The sequence below is a fragment of the Trypanosoma rangeli genome, assembly GCF_003719475.1.
Source record: "Trypanosoma rangeli strain AM80 chromosome Unknown Tra_15.4_contig_00021, whole genome shotgun sequence".
NCBI lineage: Eukaryota > Euglenozoa > Kinetoplastea > Trypanosomatida > Trypanosomatidae > Trypanosoma > Trypanosoma rangeli.
This window is the reverse complement of record NW_021705766.1, coordinates 1-21,338: the sequence shown is the minus strand read 5'-3', so window position 1 is coordinate 21,338 and position 21,338 is coordinate 1. Positions and strand designations below refer to the sequence as shown.

General features: G+C 47.5%; 6 protein-coding genes and 1 pseudogene across 6 annotated transcripts, besides 14 other annotated features; 6 read left to right on the top strand and 1 right to left on the bottom strand.

Moving 5' to 3' along the window:
- Positions 1-91: 91 nt before the first annotated feature.
- Positions 92-152: a microsatellite.
- A 472-nt stretch (positions 153-624) lies between these two features.
- TraAM80_01067 (putative DNA topoisomerase II) lies at positions 625-2,136 on the top strand (the record flags this gene model as incomplete). Its single annotated transcript, XM_029378121.1, has 1 exon — positions 625-2,136. The coding sequence occupies one exon, from the start codon at positions 625-627 to the stop codon at positions 2,134-2,136; it is 1,512 nt and encodes a 503-aa protein (XP_029241971.1).
- Positions 2,137-2,288: 152 nt separating this feature from the next.
- Positions 2,289-2,576, bottom strand: TraAM80_01066 (hypothetical protein; annotated as a pseudogene).
- Positions 2,577-2,637: 61 nt separating this feature from the next.
- TraAM80_01065 (putative Unc104-like kinesin) lies at positions 2,638-7,227 on the top strand (the record flags this gene model as incomplete). Its single annotated transcript, XM_029378120.1, has 1 exon — positions 2,638-7,227. One exon carries the CDS (start codon positions 2,638-2,640, stop codon positions 7,225-7,227), a length of 4,590 nt encoding a protein of 1,529 aa, XP_029241970.1.
- A 985-nt stretch (positions 7,228-8,212) lies between these two features.
- Positions 8,213-8,246: a microsatellite.
- A 258-nt stretch (positions 8,247-8,504) lies between these two features.
- Positions 8,505-8,537: a sequence feature (A-rich).
- A 240-nt stretch (positions 8,538-8,777) lies between these two features.
- TraAM80_01064 (putative aminopeptidase, putative,metallo-peptidase, Clan MF, Family M17) lies at positions 8,778-10,457 on the top strand (the record flags this gene model as incomplete). Its single annotated transcript, XM_029378119.1, has 1 exon — positions 8,778-10,457. One exon carries the CDS (start codon positions 8,778-8,780, stop codon positions 10,455-10,457), a length of 1,680 nt encoding a protein of 559 aa, XP_029241969.1.
- Positions 10,458-11,229: 772 nt separating this feature from the next.
- Positions 11,230-11,256: a microsatellite.
- Positions 11,257-12,282: 1,026 nt separating this feature from the next.
- Positions 12,283-12,329: a sequence feature (A-rich).
- Positions 12,330-12,502: 173 nt separating this feature from the next.
- Positions 12,503-12,526: a microsatellite.
- Positions 12,527-12,582: 56 nt separating this feature from the next.
- Positions 12,583-16,431, top strand: TraAM80_01063 (FGF receptor activating protein; the record flags this gene model as incomplete). Its single annotated transcript, XM_029378118.1, has 1 exon — positions 12,583-16,431. One exon carries the CDS (start codon positions 12,583-12,585, stop codon positions 16,429-16,431), a length of 3,849 nt encoding a protein of 1,282 aa, XP_029241968.1.
- Positions 16,432-16,455: 24 nt separating this feature from the next.
- Positions 16,456-16,499: a microsatellite.
- A 112-nt stretch (positions 16,500-16,611) lies between these two features.
- Positions 16,612-16,650: a microsatellite.
- Positions 16,651-16,888: 238 nt separating this feature from the next.
- Positions 16,889-16,927: a microsatellite.
- A 315-nt stretch (positions 16,928-17,242) lies between these two features.
- TraAM80_01062 (adenylate kinase) lies at positions 17,243-17,965 on the top strand (the record flags this gene model as incomplete). Its single annotated transcript, XM_029378117.1, has 1 exon — positions 17,243-17,965. The coding sequence occupies one exon, from the start codon at positions 17,243-17,245 to the stop codon at positions 17,963-17,965; it is 723 nt and encodes a 240-aa protein (XP_029241967.1).
- Positions 17,966-17,994: 29 nt separating this feature from the next.
- Positions 17,995-18,053: a sequence feature (A-rich).
- Positions 18,054-18,479: 426 nt separating this feature from the next.
- Positions 18,480-18,528: a microsatellite.
- Positions 18,529-18,581: 53 nt separating this feature from the next.
- On the top strand, positions 18,582-20,210 carry TraAM80_01061 (putative tubulin binding cofactor c; the record flags this gene model as incomplete). Its single annotated transcript, XM_029378116.1, has 1 exon — positions 18,582-20,210. One exon carries the CDS (start codon positions 18,582-18,584, stop codon positions 20,208-20,210), a length of 1,629 nt encoding a protein of 542 aa, XP_029241966.1.
- A 24-nt stretch (positions 20,211-20,234) lies between these two features.
- Positions 20,235-20,292: a microsatellite.
- A 391-nt stretch (positions 20,293-20,683) lies between these two features.
- Positions 20,684-20,731: a microsatellite.
- A 553-nt stretch (positions 20,732-21,284) lies between these two features.
- Positions 21,285-21,308: a microsatellite.
- Between the last annotated feature and the right edge of the window lie 30 nt (positions 21,309-21,338).

Genomic DNA, 21,338 nt, shown 5'->3' with positions numbered 1-21,338 from the left:
GAGGCTGACGGCCTTCCGAGTGAAGATTCAGCCGTCATCACCGGCGGAACGAGACTCAAAGCAATAGGAAGAAGCGGGGGTGGAGGCACATAAAAGCAAAGAGTGAGAAAGAAAAGAGAGGAAAGAAAACAATAAAAAAAATGAAAGAAGAGGAGGAGTTCATCGTGAGGTAACATCCGAAACAACTAACAAAAAGAAAAAGAAGGCCACGATAACAACGAAACAATAACGTGTGATATTCCCTCACCTTGACGTCTCCAACTTGTATTCGCCTACATGCGCTAACAACGTGTAAACAATCCGATCGGAAAAATGGGGGGAGGTGGTGATTCACCACAGACCTTCAAAAAGGAATCATAAACATAAAATACAAACAAGAAACAATGGATGAACGAAAGCGGAGAGAACAAAAAAAAACTCTCACCCATAATTTTTTTGAATTTTTATTGCCTTTTTCTTTTGGCTTTCAATTGATAGTAAACGTGTCTCTTAGTAACGGCCCAAGACCGAAATCCGTCTGAAAAAAGAAGAACAAGAACGTTGTATACCATAACTACATAAAACTCCTACGTACACACCCGCCCCCAAATACCATTTACAAGAAGGGAGAAAACAGCAAAGGAAATGCAGGCATACAAGGAACTTGAGCAACTATTTACAAAACTCTATCGCTATGAACATCTTTATTCGCTTGCTGCGTGGGACGCCCGTGTAATTATGCCTCCAAAGGGTGATGAGGCACGTGGAGCCGCAATGGGTGAGCTTCGTGTGCATATGCATGATATTATCACCGATGCCAAGGTGAGAGCACTGCTTGAAAAAGCTGAAAAGTCAGCGGGAGATTTTGATGATCTAAGGCGTGCCAACCTTCGTGAGATGCGTCGCGTCTGGCAGTTGGAAAATCTTCTTTCTGGGGACTTTGTCGAGCGCAAAGCGATTCTTACAACAAAGGCCGAAGAAGTATGGAAAAAGTGCCGCGCGGAGAATAACTTTGTCGGATTTCTTCCGACAATGAAGCAGCTGGTTGAGCTGTGCCGCGAGGAGGGGAGACTGCGTGCCGGGAGCTCCGGCAAGCATCCGTATGAGGCCTTGGTGGATCTCTATGAGCCCGGCATGACGCTTCAACGCCTGGACGAGGTATTTGGCTACGTCAAGTCGTGGCTGCCTGGGCTTCTGAAGGAGGTGCAGGCGAAGCAGAAGAAACTTTACGAAAACGTTGTGGAGCCCAAGGGGCCGTTTCCGGTGGTAACGCAGGAGGCACTGGGCCGTTTTTTTATGGGTGTGTGGAAGTTTGACTTTGATGGTGGCCGGCTGGACGTCAGTGCGCACCCGTTTTGTGGGAACTCAAAGGAAGACGTGCGCATCACCACAAACTACCGCGAAAACGAATTTGTGACGAGCCTGATGGGTATCATCCATGAAACAGGGCACGCTAAGTATGAGCAGAATTGCGGACCCGCAGGATTTGAGACTCAGCCAGTTCGTGAGGCACGTTCACTTGGTATTCATGAGAGTCAGTCGCTGTTTGCAGAAATGCAAATTGGCCGTTCTGCTGCCTTCATGGAGTTTCTTGCTCCCAAGCTTGTGGAATACTTTGGCGATCAACCTGCCTTTACCCCTGCCAATATGAAGAGGGTGTCACAGCGCGTTTCCCCTGGCTTCATCCGCATTGATGCTGACGAGCTTTCCTATCCGCTGCATGTTATCCTGCGTTATGAGCTTGAGCGCGACCTAATGGATGAAAAGATGGAGGCAGAGGATCTACCGAGGGCATGGAATGAAAAGATGAAGAGCTACCTTGGTCTGGAAACTCTTGGTAACGACAAGGAAGGATGCCTGCAGGATATTCATTGGGCAGAAGGTACGTTTGGATACTTCCCGACGTACCTTATTGGAGGAATGGTGGCAGCACAGCTGATGAACTCGATCCGGAAGGAGCTTGGTGAGGAGGTCGTGGAGGATTGCATCCGCAAAGGTGAACTTGACAAGCTTCTTGAGAAGCAGAAGGAGAAGATTTGGCGGCACGGTTCCTCACTGACGACTGATGAGCTGCTCAAGCAGGCCACCGGAGAAACCCTGAACCCCAAATACTACCGTATGCATCTGGAGCGCCGCTACCGCGACGACAAAGGATAAGACTTTTTGTTAATAAAAAAAAAAATGGTTTGTTTGTTCTTTAGAGGACGTTAGTTTTTTTTTTTTGTTTGATTTATAAACATGGGTATTAGTTTTGGTATTCTACATAGATATGATGCATGAAACGTTATTGAGTAACTTTTTAAAAAAAATTTAGTTTTTGTATTTTGTTGTCTGATGTGTGTTCTTTTTGAGCGGTGTGCTTTTGTTGTACTCATTGTCTTTTTTTTTATTTTTATGTTTAATGTTTGACGTTATTTCTTCCGATGATGTCGTCTGTGAAGCCTCAGTTTTGACGACGACTACGGAAAAAGAGATATATCTTGAAGTTGTGTTTCTGTGTGTGAAGAGAGTCAATTTTCAGTATAGGGAGAGGAGTTGAATAGGACAAATTAGGGCAGTGGCAAGCAAGGGGCGGCGTCACACACACACAGACACACCATAGGGACAAACAAACTAGTATCAATAGATATACAAGTGAGGTGGGAGGTTTGAATCGGGATGTCACATATTAACCAGGCAGAGGAAGGACGCATCACTGTTTGTGTTCGGGCTCGTCCCCTCAGTGAACGCGAAAAACGTTTGAAATCACCGTCATGTCTTCGCTTTCATGATGGAAAAACAGTGCGGATTTTCAGGACAGGTTGCCCTGAAGATGGTGCGGAGGGAACGGATGAGGCTTCCACGGCGAAAGTCTTTGCTTTTGATCGTGCCTACGACTCCAACGTGGTGCAGGCCTCACTGTATGAGGATTTGGGATTGCCCGTGCTGGCCTCTAGTTTTAAGGGGTTTAACACCTGCATTTTTGCGTATGGCCAGACGGGAAGCGGGAAGAGTTACTCTATGATGGGACCCTCTGGTGGTCGCGACGTGTTTGTGGATCCGGGTATTATTCCTCGTTTATCCAAAGGGCTTTTTGCCATGGTGCAGGAACGGCATGCCAAGAATGCGAACGATCGTGAGGCAGCGCGTGCGAATGCGGTGGAAGAGCATGCTCTCCCACCTGAGCTAAATATAACTGTTTTGGTGAGTTACATGGAAATCTATCAAGAGCGTGTGAATTGCTTACTGAACAATAAGCTTGATAATCTCAAGGTTCGTGAACACCCGGCGCTTGGTGTGTACGTGGAGAAGCTTAGTGAGGTGAAGGTGTTCTCGGAGAACGACATTATGCAGGTTGTAGATAGAGGCAACCAGGGCCGCCACACAGCTGCCACGAAGATGAATGATCGTTCCAGCCGCTCGCACGCCATATTTTCAATCTCACTCATTCAGGAGCATAAAAGCGTCACAAAGGATGGTAATGCTTCCTCAACAGCGCTTCGGGCCAAAATTAATCTTGTGGACCTTGCAGGTAGTGAGCGGGCAAAGTCAACTGGAGCGGAGGGAGATACGCTCCGTGAAGGGGCTAACATCAACAGGTCTCTCACCGTCTTGGGGCAGGTGATCAATGCTTTGGCGCAATTGAGCAAACAAAAGTCGGACGCAGCCGGCCCTAAGCATGTTCCATATCGAGACTCTACACTGACTTTTATTTTGAAGGAGTCCCTTGGAGGCAACAGTAAAACATTCATGTTGTCGACGCTTAGCCCTGCAGCGGCAAATTACGAGGAGACACTAAGTACGCTGCGATACGCTGACCGCGCTAAGGCGATTGTGACGCGAGCCATCATCAATGAATCGGCAGGAGACAGGAAAATACGTGAATTAGAAGATGAGGTTCGCGTGTTGCGAGAGAAGATGCGACACTATGAGGAAATGGTTGCACATGGGGAAGCCGTGAGTAACATTTCCAACCGTGTCTCGCAAGAGTCGACGAATGATGCTGGTGACGATGGGGAAACAAGAACCATTGTGGAGGATGACATGATTTATGCTCACGCTAAGACACCGAGGTGGGCAGGAGATGCGGCGGCGTTGGAACGAGAATTACGCCGTTCGGAAAGTCTAATTCAACACCTTGTGGCTAACAAAGGTATCTCACTGGAGGCATCCACGCTGCGTGATATGTATCCTTCCACTCCCACAATTAGAGTCAATCGTAATGAACCGTTTTTGCTTAATATGGATGGAGTTGGGGACTGGGTGGTGGAGTATCTTTTCCCCGGCACAACATATTTTGGACGCGAGGCAGGTGATACGGAAAAGGGTGCGCGTTGCATTGTGGTCAGTGGGGAGCAGACGGCTGGTATTGCTGCCCGACACTGCTGTTTTATCAGGCAAGAGGGTGGTGAGGTGTTGCTTCGACCGCTGGATGGCAACCTGACGTACATTGACGATGATCAAGATCCCGTCGCTGAGGATACCCCGCTGAAAGGTGGTACTGTGGTCTGCTTGGGTGACGAATATGTGCAGTTTAAATTTTTTGACCCCACCGCACCACAGCCGACGGCGCGGCGTCGCAATGTGCGAAATACGGAATCTCCTACAAACAATGCCTTGAGTCCCAGCGTTAAAAAGTCCTCATTAAACAATCAATGCCTGAAGTCATCTGTGAGTGACGGTGCTGGCAGTGGGAATGTGGGTCATCCAACTGTACCAGCCCTACGACTGAAGGAGGCACTGCAACGTGATCGATCATGCGGCACACGTATAAAAAACGCGCACCACGACCCAATGACACCAACAATGAGTTCCACCACGACTGAACCAGGTGGTGTTTCTATGGTGGGCATCACGCCACGGACGACGCGGGCAACTGGGAGGGTGGTTATTTCCCCCAATGATGAACTCAGAGTTATGTACCGTCATACATTTCTTTTTATTGGCGCCAGTAATGCTGGAAAGAGTGCCTTTCGTGAAAATTTGCAAAAACCCGACAAGTGGTATTCAATGTTCGCAAATGAAAAACTGCACGTACGACCAACTTTTGGTGTGGATTCCTCGTTAATTGAGACGGCAGCAGGAAAACAGAGTGTACAGATGAACCTCATGGAGTTGAGTGGCGATCGATGTTTTTCTCTTGTTGAGGGACTTTTACCAACACGGCGTGTGACCTATGTCTTGTGTTTTTCGCTTCAGAAAATACCCTCACTGGAGACATTGCAACCTTTACTGGAGTTTATTCTCTGTCGAACCTCCAGTAGGGATGCGACTGTGGTTCTCATTGGGACGTATCTTGATACTTTCAGCCTTGAGGAGGAGGAGTTGGGCCAGGTATTTGCCACCATAGAGATGGAGATCAATAACTACTTTCGTCTTGTACAGGACATTCCAGAGAAGCGGCCTTCTATAGTGGGTCGTTTTGCGGTTGATAACATTTCCCGTGTGGTGGTTTCCCCCGGATTTTCCAAAATGAAGAAGTTTCCTGAGCTTTTGTGCTGGTTCGGTGAGCAGGTTTTGCAGCGGTGCCGCAATGATGTTGAATTCCCAAATGCTGAGGTTCCCTTGCGGGCGCTGGCGCTGTCAAAGAAAATTCGTGAGCTGACTCGTGGAGGGCAATGGTATCTCACATCCGCAAGTTACAAAGCCATCGCCAAGGCTGTTGATGCTCGTTATGGTTTAAGCAGGGATGATTTGCATCGCCACACTCAGCTTCTGGTAAGTTGGGGCGTCTTACATCACCATTTTAGACATTTTTTAATGAAGAAGTACGTGATGGTGGATGTTCAATGGGTGTACCGTGTGGTGGCTGTCTTGTCTTGTTGTACACCCTCGGTTAGTTTTGGTGTGGAGCCCAGTACCTTGTGGAAACCGCTGCCGTTTGTCAGGTGTCAAACACTGTTGGAAAAAATGCGTGATGTAATTCCTTTCGACGTTGATGCTGTTCTTGCCTCTGACGTGTACTCTGTTTTCAACAGAGGTGTTCTGTCCGTGAAGACAGCCATGCTGCTTTTTCGCGGGGTTATGGCAGAAAAGGGCCTTGATTTTTGCTCCCTCACTGGCCTTTTGGAGGTGCTGCGAATATACGACTTTGTTGTTATGGGAAGCCGCCTCAAGTTTTCCTCTTTTATGGGTGACCTAACGGAGAACGTGCCAGGTAGGAGTCGTGACGTTACTCTAAAAAAGGAGACGAATTATGTTGAGAATGGGACCATGAAACACGCTGCTGAGGATAAAGAGGAGGATAAACAGACAACACCGGCGGCACAGACTTCATCGATGGAGATGTTTCTGCTCATTCCCGCCTGCTTCAACTCTCAACCCCCCTCGGCATTCAATGTACACTTGCCATCTTTTCTTTGCGGCCCCTTCTACCGATTTACGCTCAACATTGTGCCACACAATTTCTTTGCGTGCGTCACGAGTCGTGTGGCGCATCTTTCAGAAAAAATATATCTCGGCCCTGTCAGCGCTCGTCCGGTGCCGGTGGAAGATCTTGTGGGTGGTGACTGCAACGGCATTACAATCACTGGAAGCATTCATAATACCTTTGGAGACAAGAAGGTTCAGAAGGGCGGTGCTCGCGCCGTGGGAATAAGTACGGAGGGCAAGCCAATGGGTATGACGTCGATGGTGGACAAGAGTCACTTTTGGGAGTCCACGGCGTGGGTGATCAGCTCGGCTAGAAGCCGTGCGCTCATTCGCATGGTGCAACACTCTCTCCTTATCACATTCCACGACTTTGACGACGATGAGGAGTTTTACGATGGCTTGCTCCGCGTAGTGCGCAACCTTGTCTTTGAAAGTCCTGGAGTACAGTGCGAGGAGAGCATTTTGTGCTCGCTGGATTTCATGGATGAGGGGGAGAAGGCGAATGAGGTTCACGGTGACAGGGTATACTGGCGTGGTGTCGACGATAATCTAAACTCGCTGGAGAAGATCCGACAGCGCGAGCAGCTTGCACTCATGACAGCACGTAGTACTACATCCTGTATTCGCCCTGATGATCCCGCGCCGCAAAATACGGCTCAAGACATGATGCAGGAAGAGGAAGGCGCCATACTGATACCTTTTGTGAGAAACCGCAAGGAGCCCATTGACGTGGAGGCGTCAATGCGCCGCGTCTGCGAGGATTCCCTCTTAACCAATGAAGTGCTGAATGGGGTGAGTGAGGCGCTACATGAGATGAACAGCGCCCGGCGTCGTGGCAGCGGCGCCGGGCAGTGCGAAGCGATGGACCGCCTTGTGGACTTACTTGCGCAGGCGTAGGAAGAAAAAAAAAAAGTGGATAAAGAAGAGGGGGAAAATATTTTTTTTTGAACAGCATTACGAAGTAAATAAAATGGAATGGGAGAAAAAAGGAAAATTTTGTGATTGTGTGTTTGCCGTGTCGGTGTTTTATGTGGTGTTTGAAAGCCGCGTGTAGCGCTGCGATGTTGTTATGCGCAGCAGGAGACATCAGGCACAAGCCTACGTAACCAACATGGTTTTCTTCAAATAGCAGAAAACTACGCCCCCTTCCTCCTCCATAACTCGTTCTTGTTGTGGTTGTTTGCCCTCTGCAGGCTTGCTTTTTATGTGTGTTTTGTTTTTGTGTGTGTTGCTCGGGTGAAGCGATGCTCTTTTGTTTCTCACTTATTTCTCCATATTGCTGCGGGTGTTGAGGATTCGCGCGTGCTCTTGTTTGACTCACATCACTTTCGTTTACGCCGTCCGCGCAGTTTTTTTGCGCGTCATTTATAAACAGGTGGAAATGTTTCCCATTTCTCTTTTTTTGTTCTGTGCGCTTGTGTGTACGAGAGAGAAGGAAGTAACTCCAAGAGAAAGAAGAAACTTTGTTCTAATTGCTTTCTGCATCCACCACGTTCTCTGCGTATGCGTGCATTTTCGAATGTGTGATGCACCTTTTTTCCTTCTCTATGAATGCAGGGATGAGAGGTGTTAACCGAACTTCACTGAACTGCGCTGCTTGTGTTTTGGTGGGATGATTTATACGAATTTACTTGTGTTTGTGCATATTTCCTTTTTTTTATTTTTATTTTTATGGATGGGAGCATAACTTGTTTTTGAATGCATGCTGGTGAATACAGTGTGTTTTGCGGTCTTTCCTTGTCTTGTTTGCGCGAATTTGCCCTTCCCACCTCCCGCTTCCTCTCCTTGTGGGCAGAGGAAGCTGCTGCTGAGAAGGAACGAGGCCGAGGTTTGAGGGGATCCATTGATTGCAAAGTGTGGGTGTGACGTCATCCGTCCCCTGTTTTTATCTTCTTTTTTTTTTTTTTTTTTTTATTAATTTCCCTCTCCGTGCTTTGGCATGCGAATGCACCGAGACGCACACTGTCTTCTGGCATGTCACACATGCGTATGTGCTTCAAACCTTTTTGTGCCTTGGCGGGGCACACGGGCTTTCGCTCACCTGATTTTCCCTTTCAGCGATGAGTGCAGTTTGTGAACGTAACCCAAACTCGATGTAAGAAAAAAAGAAACGAAGCGATGACAACAATAACTTTTGGAATCGCAGTGTGTGTTCAGGGGCTCTTTGAGTTTCGTTTTTTTGTCCTTTTTTTTTGTTTATTTGTTTTGAAGCTTCTCCTCCTGCTGCCACTGATTTACGGGCGCTTCCCATGCAATGAAACTTTAACATGCTTCTGTAACTATGCAGTCTTTCTGATTCCTCTTCCACATCTCATTACAACGTTTCACGAGAAAGAGTGAAGTCATTTAAATTTATTATAGGGATTACATTCCTGAATCCACATACACACAGACACGCATACCTACAGTTATATATTTGGATAAAAAACTCGGAGTGAGAGACGGTCATGTCTTCTGTGTACAAGCGGCAACGTACAACATCCGAGTATGAGGAGCTCAGCGTGTCGGCTTTTGTTGAGAGCTGCATCAACTTCAAGACAAACCTGAGCTTCCACACCACAGCCGAGGGAAAGCAATTGGCGAACGAGGCTATGCGGAGTACCCCACAGCAGCCCAATATTGTACTGCTTTTGGGCAACGAGAAGCAACTGCAGGACAAAAAGGCGCTGAGCAGCTTCTTCCCGTACTACAGCAATGCGGTGGCGTCGGCAATTAACGTCGCTGCTACCGGCCAAAACTATGTGGCTGAGATTACGCCACATGCACGTATTCTTGTTGGTATGGTCCCCACCAAGGCGTCTCGTCACAATTGCCCCTCACGACCAGACGTGGTTTCCACACTGGTTAAGGATGCCATTACTCAGGCCCGTCGTGTGGATGGAGAGAATTCCTCTTTCAGGTTTGTTGACATTTATTGCTGCGAGTCGGAAAACGAACTTTGTATCGCCACAGTCGTCGCACGTAGCGCAAATCGCAGCTTCTCGGCGAAACGCGGCCGTGCAGAGAATGGGTATGTGGAAGCTGGTCTTCCGGTCCGCGTGTTTTTTGCGCCAAACACTACGAAGCTCACTTTGACAGAGGCTGAGAACACCTTTGCGTGTGGAAGCCGTCATGCGCTGGAAGTGGCAGCGCTGGTGGTGCAGTTATGTCAACGGCTCGTGGATGCCCCAACGAATCTGCTTGATACCACCACTTTTACAGAAATTGCTTCAGGTCACTTGGAAAAACTGAGGGCCCAGGGAAGAAACGTTTCCATTGATATTATCGGTGGGGAGGAATTGCGCGAAAAGGGGTACGGTGGGCTCTACGGTGTTGGCAAGGCGGCAGAGTTTCCCCCGCACCTTGTTACCCTTTCGTACCATCCGTCCAATGTCGTTGACCCACAAGAGAAGTTGGCGTTTGTTGGAAAGGGCATTGTGTACGACACGGGTGGTTTATCCATCAAGACATCAGGTGGTATGTGCAACATGAAGCATGATATGGGGGGCGCGGCGGCTGTCTTTTGTGGATTTATTGGACTTGCTATGCTTGAGGTGCCCCATATGATCTCCTCCTTGTTGTGTCTGGCTGACAATGCCGTGGGGCCACGCTCCCAGCGTAATGATGACATTATTCGCATGAAGTCTGGTCGCACGGTTGAAGTCAACAATACCGATGCAGAAGGGCGACTCGTTCTGGGTGATGGCGTCTATCATGCCTCCGCATTGTTGTCCTACACCCCCAACATTATCGTCGACATGGCTACCCTGACAGGGGCACAGGGCGTCGCGACAGGTCGCGCTCATGCCGCCCTCTATGCAAATAACGAAGAAATCGAGAACCGTATTTTAAGGGCGAGTCGCATATGTGGCGATCTGTGCTTCCCAATTTTACATTGCCCAGAGTTTCACTCTTCCGAGTTCACTAGCAACATCGCTGATAGTCGCAACAGTGTGGCAAACCGGGGAAACGCCACCGCAAGCTGTGCAGCATATTTTATTGGCACTCATATCGATGCCAAATACAAAGGCAGCTGGGCTCACATTGACATGGCGTCACCAGTTTCACGCGAAGAGGCTACTGGATTTGGTGTGGCACTTCTGCTACAGACGTTTGCCCCGTCATTTAACAGTTCCGTAGGACTATGATGGAGTTATACTTTGCACCTTTAATTGTGTGCGTCCGTTTTTTTTTCTTTTTTTGACTTGCTAGGAACTGCTGTTACTCAAGTGTATCACGTAAATAAAGAAACATGTATATCTGCGCATATATGTAGATATTGACACACACAACTGCATGCGTATGTTTGTATACATTAATGGGTGGTGGTTGGCGTCGCATCCACATAGTAAAAAAAAAATAATAGCTCCCGTACTCACGGAGAGAGGGGAGTGGTGGGGCCTAAACGACAGAGGCGAGAAGAAATAAACAAGAGGGAAGAATGAAAGGACAGTAAAAAAGGGCACTATCAAGAAATGACGAAAATAGGAAAAAGGGAAATTATGGGCAATTATATTTAGTTTGCATACAGAGATATGGAGCATGGGCATACACCGTTTGAAAGCTGTGCAGGCAGTTGTTTGCATCGTGCATGGGTGATGAAGCAAAGAGTAGGCAGGAAACAAATGAACGAGGTTTGTTGGAAAACACAAATGCAAATATGGCAAGAGTGAGAGAGAGGTGGGCGGGGTGGGTAAATCGCCATTTAAAAACATGTACTGGAAAACGAGAAACGAAAGGTGCGTTTCACACGGCCCTTACGAAGAATGATGAGGAAAACCTCATAGATATGGACCAATAGCATTTCCAGTTACCGCAGCTCTTTCTGTGTGTTTGTCTTTTACTCGTGATGGAGAAGACACCCGCGTTTTATTGGCCCTAATATACGTATTTGAGATACATGAAGTGGGCAATGTCCTCTTTTTTAATTAATTTATTTATTTATTTTCGTTTTGACGTATCAACCTTATGTTGTTATTGTTTTCTTCCGTCAATGCGGCTTCTTAACGACATTCTAAGTCCCACCCTTTTGGAAAGCACGCGTTCCACTTGGTGTGGAGAAGGTGAGGGATTGAACAGCAGCAAACCAAGGAAGTGTAGTCTAGGCAGAGACATTCCTACTTGGTGGTTTTATATTTTTATTGGGTCTAACGTGGCATGGCTCTTCCTGGCTGGGCTCGTCGATTTGAAGTCTACGCCATTTGTATGGTCTGGCCCATCGCCACCATCGTTGGCATGGTGTCGACGTACAGGATCTTCATGTGGAGCTACGGTGGCCGTGACTGCTTCCGTTACGTGGCCATTCAGGAGCCATTCAAGGAGAAGTGGTACGAAGTGAACCCCAAGACGGCAATTGGTCTTGATACTCCCCTGGCGCATGTGCCAAAGTACCTCTTGACACCCGGCCACAGCACAGGGGAAGACGAACACAGGCACCACCGCAACTACTAAAAGCACCAGGAGAAGAGTACGAGATTCGGCAATGAGAGAGTAACAAAAAAGGGTGCAGAAGGAAAAACAACAGCAACTGTAAACAGATTTGATGAACGTTTGTTCACGAAGTTTGTGCAGGAAAACGCATAGGTTCTGCTCTTTTGTCGGGTGTGAGTGATGCATCGCGTGAGGAACATACGAGCACCAGCAATAAACTTGTTTTTCTCGCTCTCCGTTTCAGTCGGTGCACGTGTCATTGTCTGCTTTGCGGTGCGTGTTGCGATGTTGACTTTGCAGTGTTGTGTGATCTTTATTTGTGCATTCTTTTGGTGCCGTCATCGATGTTTCTCCTCCATTCAACCCGGCTTTTTCTCTCTGTCACCTTGACGGAGTATTTTTACTGCCCCATAGGGAGACCTCTCAGACCTGCTCAGACGCCGAGGGGATAGAAAACACTCATTACAAATGACAAGACGTGCAGCCTCTAAGACATCCAATTACTCGGAGAATACGAAGCCGAATGTCTCCGTTGATCCTATGTTTTTATGCTATTATTTTTTTTTTGTTCTTTTTTTTTTTTTTTGTTTGAAGTCATCATCAAAAGTAGACGAGTCAAATAACAAGAATAAGGCATTTGGCAGGTAACGCTATTGGTACAAGATCAGGCGTGTTGTACTTGTTTATCGGGGAAGTTCGTTTGTCTTATTCCTCCGTATTGACCATATCAGACTCAATCTGTCCACACATAATACAAACGTAGATTATTATTATTATTATTATTATTGCCCACACAACAGCTGAGAAGGTGGTTTGTCGGTGGTGTAGCACACTCCACGGGTGATGCAACATTTTTTTGTGATTCGGTCCTCCTACGTGGCGTTAATCTATGCCATCATTGCGAGCACCGGCCTACTACTTGCTCTCTTTGTGGGACTGTGGATGCACCCCGATGAGTTGTTGGACACACACTGCAAGGTGACAGAGTATTGGCCAAGTATAAGCACTCTTACGGGAGACTTTCAACCAGAGCGGCAGATCTGGCGCATGGCGTTTGTTTTATGTACACCGTTTCGTCTTGGTACAACAATCTCATTGTTTTTGGTCTTTTGGCAACGTTCCTATGGACATGTGAACAACATAAGCGACATGCTACACTCTCCTATGACGTTGTTGAAGTCCTCAACGTTTTTGACGCTGCTGATGCTTTTCTGTGATATTACTCGTCTCTTTGGTGCACTAACTTGGACCATGATTGCATCCGTTGAGAACCTTAGTCGCCACAATGTGGGGTTTGGCTTTTATGTTTTTATGGGATTCATCCTACAGCTGGTTATTGATGCCATTGCGCGACGAAACAAGTACAACAGTCAAATCTATGCATCATTTTCTGACGCTGATTTGTCGTCTCGTTTGAAGCGTGCGTTTCTTATTGGACAAACGGTGAGTGCGCTTTCTCTCGTTGCCTTTTACATTCGTCACGTCGCCACGTGTGCTCCTGGAGCGTACAGTCTGTCCACCATGTCTGAGTGGTTTTTTGCATTTTTTAACATTTCTTTTGACGTCACTGCATGGTTTGAGTTGAAAAAGACCACATGGGTCCTCGGCGCGACTCCGGAGCAGTACGAGGCGCTCGCCACGAAACGCAATCAAGAAAAAGCGAAGGAACAAATTACAAGCGATACACATGAGGCGAAGGAGTCTCGCACTTCACCCGATGTCGTAATTTATCCAGAGGGCGACAAGCCTGGGGATAATGTGGTGATCCACGACTTCACATTCTGTTGTGCCCCATCAGTCACGACAATGTGGCTAGTGGATATCTATTGGGTCTATCTATTTTGGGAGATGATTGTCCACCTTGTGCAGCACACATACTTTATGCCTATGGTGGCCATGTCCATTTCCTGGGAATTGGTTGGGTTTGTTGCATATTGTTCACCAGTGCTGCTGAAATTTGGGTCATTCCGTCGATTTGCATTGGGTCATGTCTCTTTTTTAAGCCCCCCGCAGGGAGGTACAAAAGAAGGTAATCAGCGAGGAGTTCCAACATATCTGTTTTTTTACTTGATCGCTGCCTTGTCCCATGTTCATGTTTACGTTAAAGATAGTGAGCGACTGAAGCAGCTGATGACTACGTTCGGACCATTCTTCCTCTCATTGGCTATCTTCTCTCGTTACCTCTACCCAGCTGCTTCCGTCCGAGACACCAGTGATGACAATTGTCGTATGTTGTATTCGTTTCCACTGGGTCTTGTGGTGAGCATGCTTGTTCGTGTTCTGTATCTTTCACAAGATCCTGTCTTTACGGATGCCGTTTACGCTGGACTCTTTGGTATTGTTCTTGGTATCGCATGCACGACCATTCTCTATCGGCATGTGATGTTTTCACCGGAGGATCTTCACCTCAAAAGGTCTGAAGAAGCATATGCGAACAACAACGATGAGCAAAGGCATGTACACTTTGTTTGTACACGTCCGCCTAACAGCATTGCAACGCTGGCATTGGCCGCCGCGCCGTTTTCTCCTACCATTATGGGTCTGTTGTTTGGGTTTCTCACAAGTGTTTCGTTAACCTTCTTCTCATGTGCCAATTATATTCCACGACTTTTGGCAATTGATCCCTACCCAGCCAACTTGTTGGTTGTCGGTTGCTTTGTTTTGGGTTTGTACTACTCCCCGGATATTCTACCGATTGTGTCACCTGGCCAACGCAATTGTTTGCAATGGGGTCGCTTGGGATTTGGCCTTGTGGGAGGATGCCTTACGATGCTCCTTGGCACACGCCAGACAAATCGCTCCTACGAACTTCCACATGCACACTACCCAACAACAATGGCAAGTTTGAAGGAAAACGTAGACATTCGTTTCTGGGCGGTAGAAGAGGATTTTTTTGGTAATAAATACGTTGCCTTTTTTGGTGGACTTGTTATGACGTTCTGCGTTGGCGTATTGTATCCGCTCGCCATTGAGCTTGTCTTTGCGCATCAGAGAGTACGCCGTCTTTCAAACGTTGCTTCAGACAAACCGGACAATGCATATGACTCTCAGACCCATCCCCAGTTGCATGTGACATTGTTTGAATTGGTATGGGCGGTGACAAACATTTTTTTTCTATTTCTCTTTGCCCTATGTATTTCGTATCCATTTGTTCCCATGGCATGGCTTGTGCGTGAGCGTTCCGTCTCCATACACCTTGTCGTTGTGTCTGGTGTGTTTCTTCTTGCGTGGTATTTGTCCCGCCGCGTGCAGAACACCACCATGTCCGAGAATGATTTTAAACGCATGAAGAAACAGCGGCGTATGCCGCTTGTAATATTTCTTTTAATCTGCTTCGCGTTTTTTGCCGTTGTTGTCGGTCGTTTCGCGCTGGAACCCGAGGATCGCAGTATCTCTCCTGGGAAGGATACGGCCCGTCTCTTCAGCCGTGAGGTAGTGCAGGTGCACGAGGTCATAGCCCGACTGAGGTCAGAGAAGAACGCTGCCACGGACCCTCTTGTGGATGAATATGAGGTCAAATTCTTTGAGAAACGGTATGAGGCTCAGTTAGAGCATCTTAAGGAGGAGGTGACAGGGGTGATAGCCAATAACTCGAAGTTGGTAAGGAAGATTCCAGCGGAAAAATATGGGATATCCTTCCCACATCTGAGTGTGAAAAACCGGCAAGACGTCTGGGAAGCCGCCTTGGAAATGACTTTTTTCACTGGCATGATATGGACCGTGCATTTTGCGTTGGATAACGCCAATACGGACTCACTCACACGAATGGTGAAACAGGCGGCTTTGACGGGTGCTGGAGTGATTGGACTGCTAGAAAGTGACTGTATGCACTTGGCGAATGGAAATCGTGATATGGTGGAGTTATTGTCCTATTCTCTCGGGTATAGGTATACCAGTTATGGACCTACAGCGCTAGACAACACGTATGGGTGTGCATTGATATCAAAGTACCCCATTTTGACTGTGCGACGCTACATCTCCCCCTCTCCTCAGGGTGAACTCTCTTGTTTGATCCACGCCGAACTTGATGTGTTTGGTATCACGATCCAGACATACGTTGGTCACTTTGGGAATACAGAGCACTGGGGAGATGGTCTCCTTCAATCTCAGTTCCTCAGTCGCCTTGTGACTCGTAACCCGGGTCCTTCCGTTTTTCTTGGCTATGTTGTGTCCTACCCTGGTAACCCAGAACGGTATCAATATTATGCCTCTCAGACAAAGCCCGGCTACTTCCGTGACACAGCACTCGAGTTATACCGAAATCATGCATGGCATCGCATGAAAGAACGTGGCGGCTACGATGAGGGCGAGCCGCAGAAGACCACAGTTGCACCTGGTGAGTCGGTTGATTTTAACGTGGAGTGGAAACTGGAGCGTGTGGGCCATCTTGAACAGGGCATGGTGCCGGACGCTTCCTTCCGGCGAACACCAGAGGGCAAGCCGCGACGCTACTTCAAATTTGACGACACTCAACGCATTACAACGTACCACCCTCGCTTTGAGTTTATTGATAGATACTGTCAATATATCTTTTACAAGACGGGGGCTGCCGAGGACGAGCGACTAGAGGATGCCGCAAAGCTTCAGCCACTGCAGCTCTACCTGTACGATTGGTGGCGAGTGCTTGAGGGGGAGTCGGCAACGCTCTCAGACACGGAGATTCAGGTGGTGCAGCTTGGATTTAAGCTCTGAAAATAAGGTCAATAATACTAGGAAAACAAAACAAAGAAACACAGAGAACAACAATAAAAACTACAACATGGGCAAAATGGAGGTGATAACCTCTCGCTTTGTAATTTACACGTATCTTGTGCGTATTTGCAGTATACAGCTTTCTCCACCGTGGGTTATGTGCAGCGGGCTAAAAGTGAAGTGAATGTGGTACGTGTGTATGTGTGTGTGTGTGTGTGTAGACGTGTGATTTTCAAAGGAAGATAACGATAAAACAAAAGCAAATGTCTCTCAAGACGAAAAAGAATAATAACGATCGTAATAATGATGGGACTGGAATGTGGCACAAAAGAAAATGAAGGATTGAAAGGTAAGTTGGTTTGTAGGCAGTCAAATAAAAGAAGCATATAAAAAAAAAAATATATGAGGAAGATAAAGATTGAAGAAGCTTTTACCTCTAGATTTTGCTTCTACACTATTTGTTTGTTTGCTGGTTTATTTATTTGTTTATTTGTTTTTGCAATTAAGAGGATTTCTGGTCGACGTGGTATTATTACTTTTTATGTTTTCCTTCTGTGGGTATTTGAGCGCCGCTTCTCATGTTTTGTGCTGAGTTTTGCTGATGTGACGCTACCTAAGTAAAGCAAGGGGTTACAGGTGTCAGCGAGTGCGAAGTGAGGCTGCTGCCAGAGAAGATTACTGCGGAGTTGCAGTGGCGAGAGAGGCCTCGCAAAGGGAACAGGTGGAGGTCGGTGGTGGGAGACAGATATTCTTGTGGGCACCAGGCTGCGCTTCAACACCTGACAACAGCATCACTATATGCGTTGACCTCATGCGTGAAACTACTAATATCTGTGTACATGGCAAGTGGAATGGGGAGAACGAAACATGCACATGTGAAGCCGGATGGATCAGCGACACGCAGCAAGATGCTCTCGCCCCGTTTTTTATATGGTGCAATTTTACTGACCCGTTTGTCCGATATCCCCCTGAAAGGGGTCTGTCAGGCAAAGCTATTAGCTCTTTGGGTTCCAGGCTTCCTGTTTGGTCTCTTGCTGTTCTTGTACTTATTCCTATAGTTGTCATCATCATTGCTTGTTTTTGCTGCTGTTGCCGTCGCTGTTTTAAACCGAGCGCTGCTGCCCAGCCAACTCTGCAACAGCAGCAGGGAATGGTAAACATGCCTGTGCAATCCCCTCAGCTAACATTTGGTTCCGTTTTGGACGCCCCTATGTACGTAATGCCCGCGCCAATGTACCCCGACGCCACGCGCCATTTGCCGGTGGTTTCGCCGCATCACTATACCTTCGCTGGACTTGGGCCGGCGTACTTTTATGAGGATCCATATGCCGTACAGTTTAAACAGCCGACGGAGTCGCAGCATGCGACTGGCAACTGGCAGCCCCTCATGGGCCAACAAGAGCTGGTGCCTGAGAAAGCGGACAGTGACGGTGCCAGTGGGGTGGATCGAAGTTCTTTTGCCTCGATGAGCTTTCCTCTTGCCGCGGAAAGACCATTACAGGGTTCCTCCGTGCTCTCAGTAAGGAATGAATAATGATGAGAAGGAAATACAATTGACACGAGTTGCCTTTTGCTTTTTGTTTATTACTTTTGTGTTCACTTTCTGTATTTGTTTTACTCTTCACAGCGACAGTGAGTAGAGGCAGCCGCACATCGCGACGTGCTTCCACGTCATGCGTTGTTCATGTCCAAAACTTCACATGCGATATTCTGGTGTGGGAGAACCGAGCGCAGAATACAATCTGCTGAACTGGGCCTTCAAAGACGCTTACAAAAAAAAAAAAAAACTGCTACTCCAGCTGTCACTTAAAAAAGGGTCACATTACTTGTTGCACTTCTTGCCGTGTACACTGCAAAACGGCAAAGAAACAATGACAGAGAATAATTTAAGTTTGTGTGCTCAGTACTTTGATGGGTTTTGCCGTGAGAATAAGGTTCTTTGCTTCTTTTCACCTTTTTTTTTTTGGTTTTGGATTGCAGGATGGTGTTTGATTTCCTTTCCGTTGGATTACTCATCTGACCCGCGCGTTGGAGTCATTCTTGGCAAATTCTTTGTTATTTGTTTGCTGTTTTTCTTTTTCTTTTCTGTCTGTGTGTGCGGGACGTAGTGTGGGAAGCACACACGTGGAACCGGACGGTGAGGAAAGGTCATGTCAGGCATGCACGCTGGTACTTCATACTACAGAGAGGGCGATGGCCGCCATGTGGATGCATCTCCCGCCTCATCGCTTCTTAGCACGAACCAAGTGGTGTTTTGCGTCAACCCGGTACTGTTTATGAACTGTGGGATTATGCTTGATGCCCCCAGTGGCCTCACTACTTCAGCTATTATGAAGATACGGCAAGAATCTCCGAACTGCTCTGCCATTTCGCTTGCGTTGTGGCGGGACATTGCCGTTAATGTTATTGGCCTGCGAGAGGTCGTTGCGTACTCCATCTTTGACGTGGTGTATGCCCTCACGGGTAGCTTTGTGCAAACACCGTTGGCGGTGCAAGCGAACGGAAATGCGGCACACGTCAAGTCCGTGGCCGAGTACCGTCAGGAGGGTAATCGGGCGCTCCTTAAGAAAATGGGAGGATCTTTGGATGAGACCCGTTGGCCCTCCGCCTCTTCCTCTCGACAGGTGAGTCTACCAGCGCTCACCATCTTTCTCTTTGCACAGCTGCTGCTGGAGCACCCACCGCAAGCCATGCTTGGAGACATTAGCCAAGAGCTTATCATGAGCAGCGTGCGACAGCACCTTCACGATTACATCACGGCAGTGGCTGTTACACGTCCAGGGCGTCTTACCGTAGCAGATGCGCAAGAGTTAAAAATTCTTCTACGTGAGTTTGTCAATGGAGTTGAGCTTCCATTTGGGACGAGCATTGGCTTTTTGTGGCCGCGCTCTGAAAGAACAATTGACATTACAATCCTGTCGCAGTTTATACGCCCCAGAATTATGCTTCCCAGCGAGCTCGCCGCTACGACGACGGGTTCACCGTTTAGTAATAACCTTTTAGTGCGAGGACTACGCGGAACCATCTACATTCCACCATGCCCAGTGATGTCGACGAACGCCGCAAAATTAATGGTTTCTTCAAACTACACAATAGAAAAGTGCTCACAATCCAGTCTCTACATTACGTCGGATCTGCCACATACACGTCTTTCTCAACTTGTTAACTGCACTGTTGCCATTGGACCAGTGAGCGGTGTACTATGTGTAGATCGCTGTGAGAACTGCAACATATCAGCTTTATGCGCTGCCATAGTAGTTAGTCATTGCAAGAATGTGACAATTTTTGTTTGCACGAATACCCCACCTGTTATTTCTGTGCATAATGGGGATAGTACGTTAAAGAATGTTCGCTTTGCACCGTACAACTCGCACTACTCCACATTAGAGGAGCACCTGGCAAGCTCTGGCATCAATCCGAAGCTTAACCTCTGGAATGTTGGCCTTCCGACACCACACTATGTTCTTCCTCCAGATGACTTTACGCCAATATGTTTCCCTGTTGCACCCCACCCAAGCGCTGTGATCACGACCCGCACAAACCCCTGTCCGCTACCTCGCCTCTACGCTGAGGCACTGGAAAGACGTGTGCAGCGGTTTCAAGACACATCGACGCAATTACAGGAGACATACCAGCGACTGGAGTCGGAGGGGCGAAAGGACCTGGCAGAGAAGTTGCGTGGGAGAGTGCACACAATGTTCATGGAGTGGCTGCGTCGCACGGGGCAGGAGAAGGGGCTCATCAGCCTTTTACATCAAGGCACAGAAAATATATCCTAGGATTAATAATCTATCCACGCACGCAAAGAAAAAAAAAAGAGAGAGAGAGAAGGGGGGAAAGGAAAAGGAAAAAAAAAATGAACCTAAGAAGTTCAGGCTTAATGAGAGTCAAAAGGACAAAGCGAACTCATTCAATTTCCTTCTCTGTGTGTCCTCTTTTTTCCCCTCCCCCTTTTTTTTTGTTGTGTGAGTTTTTTTTTTTTAGAGGTTTCTGGAAAGCAAGTGTGACAAGTTGGGACGACGCGGATGATTGCACGGCTGGTTGAACTGACCCGTTTTATGTATTACTCCATGTGTTCCTTACGGAACCGTAGTGGGACGTAGCGGGAGAGCAGTTGTTTGTTTTTGGAGTCTCACCCTAACCCTCTACTGTTACTACTAATGCTCTCCACGCGGAGGGAGGTGACTGGTGGTTGCGCGGTCCTACCGACTGCCGCTTTGTGAGCTCAAAATTGGAGCTCGGTTGTCATATGTGTTGTGTTGTTGTTTTTTTTTTTTTTTCGTGTGTGTGTGTTGTGTGTGAGTGCATGGGATAAATTTACTTCGAGGGAACACTTTGGGTGCAATGGACCAAACTGACATCTTACACTATGCCGTCCTTTCACTCTTTGGGAAAGGGGGATAAGGTGCCATCCAGGCGAACCCGCTTTGGTTTTCTCTCTTTATGCCCCATTTGGTGTTTGGCGGGGAATAACTCCATGTTTCGCCTGGTATATATATATATCTGCTGGCGTTTTTGCCTGTCGGTCTCGGTGTATGTATGCGTGTGTCTCTTGGCGTTCCGCTCACTCCGTCGCGCGCGCGATGCGTGTTGCATTAAGCAAGCTGTAGTGGGGGGCGATTCCCCGTATTATTTGTCATATTTCATTCCTTGTTTTTTTTTCCTTAAACGGAAGACAATAAAATAAAATAAAAATGTATCTGGTAAATGAGCATGAATGCATGTGATGTAATGTATGCAGATGGCTGTGTTATTTATTGCCAGATTGGTTGCTTTGTGCCTCTTGCCCTTTGATCTATCGTCTGTACACCGTTCTTGAGGAAAAGATACATCCGGGAGCGGTGTCTCTTCTTCACACAGACACAGACACATACACAAATAAAAGGGGATCTGGGTGAGTGTAGGGG